Here is a 7,276-nt window from a genome sequence, read left to right as displayed (position 1 = left end):
TTCAGAGGGTGATTTGTACGTTGTATCTTGTTTAAAGTAGGTGGTATACAGAAAGTATTACTAATGTACAAATCATCTTTTATTGTAATAAAAAATTTATCATGCTGTTGTTGCAATTGTGAAGTTAGTATTCCACCCATTACTTGTGACAGGCCATTAACAATATATAGCGTCATACATAGTGGCGATTCTAGAAACGAAATTCAATAAGGTCCCGATTTTTTCAGTACTAATTATATTTGAAAATTAGTTTAATGGCTGTTTACGTTTAAAAAACTACAAGCTCAAAATATATAATGGGATCCGACTAGTTAAATTTAGAGGTATCCTATATCGTTCAAAAAAAAAAAAAAACTATAAATTCGAAAAATATATAGGGTCCTGTAGTTAAATTTAGTAGTGTCTTAGTGTCTTATACCTTTTAAAGGGTATTTTCTACACAAAATTTTCAAACCAGTGGGGCCAAACCTTAGATTCACCCCTTGTAGTACAATTAGAGCAGGATTCATTCGAAGAGCTGGATTGTTTAGTTACCTATGACGTCTTTTTCTATGTTGTTTGCCATCAAACCGGTGTCATAATTATGATTTTTGGATATATCCTCGAGTTCATCATCTCTGATATCGACTTCCTTACGCCCACATCAATGGAAAATGTTATTACGCGAGTTAATAGTTCAAAAGTTTCAACAAATATAACGCCAAAAAATATATGAGTAAGCAATGTTGTTAGAGGGAGGAGATATTTACATTACTTACTATAGACACCAAAATTTCACAAATTTTATGCTAAGAACAATGAAGATGACCTCCATGTCCTAACCTATGATTAACGTTTCATTTAATGAAGTTATTTAAGTCTCATAATTCATAAATAGATGAACAAGGCAACTGGAGTTAAACAAAGAAATCATACTTAGAATGAAGATAAAAGTTATTCCCTGTTCTTAGGCTTTTCACTATATTGTCCAATAGAACATGATACTTTTTGGCTTCTTTCACTTTTTAATCATGAATTTTCCTCATCATTATAGTTCTTGAAAACACCCCTTCCCCAAATAAAATTGATCTCTATAGATGTACATATATGTGTAATGTGTCTATATGTATCATGCGAAGAAACCAAACCATCTATTTATAAGCATCTAGGCTATCTAGCAACCAATTCAATATCAACAGCTCTCAAAAACAAAGTGAACATGTGTACCGGCAATAACAAACAATGCATTTCACCACCTTCTTTCAAGTTCCTTAACCAAAAACCAAAATCAAAGTTTCGTATTCGGGCTCAAGTTCGAATTTGCAGGTTTAAAAATACTATATATTTCCTCTGCCGAACCTTTTCGTTTGTCGCCTTTTTGTTATACATGAGATTTTCATTTAAATTGTGGTTTATTTTTTGTGTTTGATATAGGGCTAACAAGTACTTGGAAGATAAGATGAAACATGAGATGGAGTTAAAGAACTTGAAGTTGTACATGGAGAACTTGAACATTTTGAAAGAGAATGAGAGGTTGAGGAACAAAGCCACCATGCTTCATCAAGAAAATCTTGCCTTATTATCCGTGCTCGAGAAGAAAAAAATTAAACTTTGATCGTTTCTCCAATACCCTTTAATTTCGAGATCATTTTCGTAGATGGGCAACCTTCAGACTGGCTAAAAACGCTGAAAAAATTAGTCTTTTTATCTAATCAAATTACTAGAATTCTTGATTATTATGTGTATTGTAGTATCTTTTACATAATAGACGAATGTTAGTATACTCTGAAGTTAGAAATTATGATATTAATCTAATATCACTACAAGTCATGGTGGTTGTACTCCACGCATCACATTTTGTACCATTTGTTACATATGACTTTCTTATTACTATTTTCTATTATCTGTTATATTGTTGTTTTTTTATATGGAGTTGACTTTTAAAAAGTTAACTCTCGAGCCACTAGTGGTTGGTTGGAGTATGAAGCTTCTTTGCAAATTGCTCGTGTGAGGATATAAAAATTATAATTTTCAGACTCAACAAGATTAACCTAAGGGCCTTTTCTAATATAAACCGACTCTTTAGGTTGTAAGTATATTTCATTAGTTTTGTGTGTCTAAAAATATTTATAGCGAAATCAATACTATGTTGTTTTAGGTAGTACAAGAATCTATAAACTGATTACTCCGATTATATAAGAATCTTGTTAAGTAACATAGGAATAACCATGTTGCTCAATTGTACACGGATTATCTTTGATCTAATGTATTAGCCATTTTGAACACTAATTTTCTCTTCTAAGAAATATAATGAAGAGGGAAGAAAAAGTCAACATTTTGACTTATAGATCATACGGAGTAATATTCTATGAATTATTTCAATTTCATAATTTAGTAGGTATGAACATCCCAATGCTTTGACATCGATTTCTACTTTTATTAAAATCTATGATCCAATCTTTGTTTAAAATCTTAAAAGTTGCATGCTCCTCTTTGGTGGTATGTATGTCCTAAGGTTCACTATTAGAAGAAACATATGTATACTTCATATATAAAATATATACGGAGTATTATGTTTCATTTTCCTGTTAATATTCATGTATTTATTGTTTATTTTTTCTAGAGGCAATCTCTCCGCCCTTGGATAGAAGTCATATTGTCTACATCTCAAATCTTCGTATTTCATATTCGTAGAATTTGATATTGTTGTTTATTATAATCACTTGTAATATATAAACATATCTGCTATACATGTCCGTGAACTAGCTTGAACATGAGATATTTTGTAGTCTTAATGATAATTAAATCAAAATTCTTCTTATAATTATTGTGGTTGATGACCCAATCTCATGGGTGATGAATATTGGAGAACGAGTGTACTACACTAACACTACTACAACATAGACAAACATGAGGATGCTACGTGGATCAATTCACAAGTGTTGTAAGCAATTTTCATAGTGTCAATGATGTTAATTATTTGTGAACCTAAGATCACTGCACCCATTATACAGTACGCAGTATACTTCGTTGAGAAGCTTTGATTATATGGTCGGTGAGTCGGTCATAGGGGTCGGGGCAATGTAGATTGTAAACTGTAGATCTGAGCATGTGATTCAGATATGATTTGATCATATGGGTGACAATCTTGTAAAAGTCGTGAGTTGGAGGCGAGTCGGTCAAAGAGGTGAGTCGCTGAAGAGACGGGGACGAGTCGAGCGTTAACTAATGGTGACTTTTACAATAACAAAACCCAATACCACATAAGTGGTGTATGAGGGAGGAGAGATGTAGACAATCCTTCCCCTATCCGAGAATAAAGACAAGTCATTTCTCCACTCAGAGTGAAAACACTCTCAACAGTAAGTCATCCCTCTCTCTAATCGACGGATAGAGAGATTGCTTCGACGGATAGGGAGATTGCTTCCGAGTGGACCTTCGGCCAATAAGTAGGAAATTTTTTTAAACAAAATAAAATAAAATAAAAAATAAAATTTAGACGTCATGAAAATGGTAAAATCAAATTTCCATGGGTTTTAAATCATGCATTAAAATTTACTTTTGGCTTTAAGAGTTGGTCAAGTCGCCAATAAATCGACGCTTGTTGTCGACTTAATAACTAGAGCAGTATAATGGTGACTTTTAGTAATATATAAATTAAACATATATAAATTACACACAAATATATCAAACATAAATTGTACTCCGTAAATGTTTCAAACACGAATATAGGGCAGAAAAACTAATTTTAAAATATATCAAAATTTTGATAACTTATGACTTTGGTCAACTCAGCCCGACTTAACCCTACCTTTTAGGGTTGACCGAATTTTTAAGCGTTTTTGTGCAGAGCAGGACAGGTTAGTCCTCAAACCAATGCATCAGCCAACTCAGCCAAGTTTTACAGGAGTATTGGTCATTCATTGCAGGCGATTTAGATCGTAAACGATAGATCGTTGGGGGTTGGTACTTGGGAGTGATCCAAACATGATTTCTCTTAATTTAGTGAGAGTGAGTATTATTACAGCACCTACTGATTATGTAACAACAAACCTACATCCTATCTCAATAAAGTAAGACTCTTAAATCGAGAATCATGCTCAATGAGTCGAAATGTAAGATAATGGACCCAATTGTGTCATATTAATCGTCTCTTATAATCAAGTTAATTAATAGAGATGTTATATAAAAGTGATGCATTCCTCTACTTGAGTAAGAATATTAGGATATCTAGGGCACAGGACTAATATATATGTTCAACACAAAATCAAATTCAGTCAAGTCATCAGTCTCCTTGTTATTTCGACAGCCAATGACTAGAGTCTAGAGGTGACAATTTTGACCTACATCTTTATTAATGGTGGATTTGAGTGAATATGGGTCAAAACAAAATTTAGCTGATAAGCAGAACGAGTCACAGGTCAAAAGCAACCAAATATGTATTTTATGCACACAAACTTTTATTACGCTTATGTAATAATTCATTTATCTTTGTAATCATATTTAGCGTATCAACTGTTTATTACGAAGGCGAAAGGGGTTTGGATATCCAACTACCTGTTTCAACCTGCACAAAACATATTTTCTTCTCATTGTTCAACATATTACTTGTCCTATAACATATTTGCTTCTCGTTTTCAAGTATATTACATGGATTATCTGTTTAACATTAAACGTAAAAACTTTTCGGCCCAATATAGTTTAATTTTCAATGAATTGATTTGGGTTAATGCTTTTCTCAGATGTCCACATGTTAATATTTAGCTGAAAGGGGAGTGATTAACACGGGTCAAAGTGTCGTACAGTCTAAAAAATAACCCAAAGTGGATGTTTTAATGATCACAACCTCCTTAATCATTGTACTAAGAAAAGTAATGCTTTATAGACCCAAAAATTTATAACTCCTATAACTTTATAGACCATCTAACAGATTTTCTTGATTTGGAGTTTCAAATATTCTTATGGTACACAGCAGATGCATATAACAACATTTAGTATTGTACCATTTTGATATTATTATTATACCCCAAACAGTTTCTGACTAATATAATGACAACAAGAATTTCAGCGTTGTTCTAAGGCTACAGATAAATGCAACTCAAGTTGAGGGCTAAACTGTCTAATATGCTAATGATATTATCTTTAAGGGATATTTACCTTAAAGATAGAATTACAGAAGAAACAGCATTTTGGAATTAGATACAAATGCTTATGCACCAGGTGTGCGTTCTTGTGATGCTTGATAGATTCGGTACGCAGCTATACACATAGTGGTGTTGCCAATAACTGTCAATGCCCCTTGGATGGCAACCAAAACCTGTAAGTTTTACATTTAAATTTTGAATCTAAACGCCACTTCATATGCACATACATAAAAATGACTAATTCAACCCATAATGTGTATAACAGTAAAATAAGCAGTATCAGACATACCTCTAATGATTCCGCATTATAAAAGAAATGCCAGGTACACGCACAAAATGCTCCACCGAGCAAAGGCACCTGCAATTAACCCGTAATGTGTATATCATAAAGATCTATATTTGGAGGCACCAATAATTCAATTAATCATGGGCAACAATACATTACTGACATAAGAACCTCCATAAGAAACGCCAATATGTATAGAAATATAGAATTTTTATATAATATAAGCATATGCCTTACAAACAATATAAGTACAACACTTATAACCATAACTAATATATCAAAAGTTGTAACTCACCATACCCCAAGAAAGCCCCTTCCATGATTGATATCCTGATTTATCTCCATATTGCCATACTAATATCATTGCTGCAACCCTTCCAAATTCGGAAAAAAAATCGAACGACTAATCAATAAGCTCAATCGTAAACAATGAATGAATACATATACATTCTTAACACATGTGCGTTTGATTGCCTCTTAATTGAATGATTCAACATTGAATGCTGAACCGTTTAGCATTCAGTGCATTTGTTTGGGACATCTAAATGACAACTGATGATGAACCATCAACAATATGTGTTGAACCATTCAACAATCTGTGTTGAACCATTCAGAGTTGAAATATTATTAATCATTCAGCACCTTCAATTCCTTTAATAATCTCTTTAAATCATTTCAAGAACACTTATCAAACAATTATATTCTTTTATTTCTTTATGTATAATGTTAATACGTTGATTTTACATCATTCATTTAGTTTATTCATAATGACTATCAAATTATTGTCATTCAGAACCAAGTTCAGTTGGAAATTCAGATGTTAAAGCATTATGGGCTTAATCATTCCGTTATCAGTTACTCTATGTGTTCCAACAAGCTACAATTTCACTTTTGTTATCAAGCAATACTAAATTTCAAACTTTAATTGGCATCAATATGTAACATAGTTTGTTACTCCTTATCAAACTGCACTTATAAAGCAACAAAATTGACATTGCAATAAAAAAAATTGGCATCAACATGTAACAAAGCATCAAACTTTCTTCAATCAATGAATCAAGTAACCATTAAAATTACCATTCAACAACACTTGAAACATGGATAGCCCAAGTGGGTAGTGAAAGAGCATTTGCGGGTTCCACTAGTTGCAGAGATGAACCCACCAACAATGGCAACTCAGTAGCAGCAGCAGCGTAAGCAGGGCCCACTATAAGGGGTGTTGTTAGGGCAAACCCAGCTCCAATTATAGCTGTCGTGACTTTCTTGTTGGAACGGTTGCAGCAAATTGGGATCTTTTTTGTGTTGGAATTATATGATTTTGGGTTTAGGGTTTTTAGGGAAAATTGATGAGAAGCAGACAGGGGTTTTGAAGAAGATAACAATGTTGGAAGAATTGCCATGGTGAAAATGATCAATTAAGAAGATATGACTATGTGAGGTTGTTTGGTAACAAATTAACCAACCATTTTTCTTCGTTATATTCTTCTTTTTTTTTTTCTTTTCTATTTTAGTTTTTTTAATGATTACTCCGAAAAAAAAAAAATTAGGGTGCGTTTATACCACACATAAATATTGATCTACACATACAAACTTACTATTATATCCTTAATTTTAATATATCCTTAATTTTAATTATAGAGATCCAACTCCTCGATAAACTTAAGGATATAAATATAAATATTATACTAAAAAGTGTGTATGGATCAATTATTGGTGTATGAGTGTGATGACCCGAAAATTTTCGACCAAATTTAAACTTAATCTTATATGATTTCGATACGATAAGCAAAGTCTGTTAAACTGAATCTCAAAATTCTTGAAATATTCAATTACCTTTCGTTTATTCACGATGGTGCACGAATAATTA

At 32.4% G+C, this 7,276-nt stretch overlaps 1 protein-coding gene across 2 annotated transcripts; it reads right to left on the bottom strand.

Moving 5' to 3' along the window:
- Positions 1-4,426: 4,426 nt before the first annotated feature.
- Positions 4,427-6,839, bottom strand: LOC139855796 (uncharacterized). 2 transcript variants are annotated; one of them, XR_011761568.1, is made up of 5 exons: positions 6,487-6,839; positions 5,705-5,783; positions 5,413-5,481; positions 5,137-5,296; positions 4,427-4,546 (listed from the first exon to the last, which is right to left on the bottom strand). XR_011761568.1 is itself a non-coding variant. In XM_071845040.1 (4 exons), the coding sequence occupies exons 1-4, from the start codon at positions 6,807-6,809 to the stop codon at positions 5,189-5,191; spliced, it is 579 nt and encodes a 192-aa protein (XP_071701141.1). In that variant the 5' UTR covers positions 6,810-6,839; the 3' UTR covers positions 4,991-5,188. The 2 variants fall into 2 exon arrangements, 1 of the variants encoding a protein (XP_071701141.1); XM_071845040.1 differs by lacking the exon at positions 4,427-4,546 and having other exon boundaries at positions 4,991-5,296.
- Between the last annotated feature and the right edge of the window lie 437 nt (positions 6,840-7,276).

This window comes from Rutidosis leptorrhynchoides, chromosome 6 (genome assembly GCF_046630445.1).
Source record: "Rutidosis leptorrhynchoides isolate AG116_Rl617_1_P2 chromosome 6, CSIRO_AGI_Rlap_v1, whole genome shotgun sequence".
Classification (NCBI taxonomy): domain Eukaryota; kingdom Viridiplantae; phylum Streptophyta; class Magnoliopsida; order Asterales; family Asteraceae; genus Rutidosis; species Rutidosis leptorrhynchoides.
This window is presented reverse-complemented; position numbering and strand designations above follow the sequence as displayed.

What these genes read in the sequence shown, in the direction of transcription:
- LOC139855796 (XM_071845040.1), bottom strand. Translation starts at nt 6,809, where the DNA reads ATGGCAATTCTTCCAACATTGTTATCTTCTTCAAAACCCCTGTCTGCT. An exon ending in GTTTCAAGTGTTGTTGAATG is followed by an intron (nt 5,784 to 6,486) that starts GTAATTTTAATG and finishes CGAATTTGGAAG; the next exon opens with GGTTGCAGCAATGATATTAG. An exon ending in ATAATGCGGAATCATTAGAG is followed by an intron (nt 5,297 to 5,412) that starts GTATGTCTGATA and finishes TAAAACTTACAG; the next exon opens with GTTTTGGTTGCCATCCAAGG.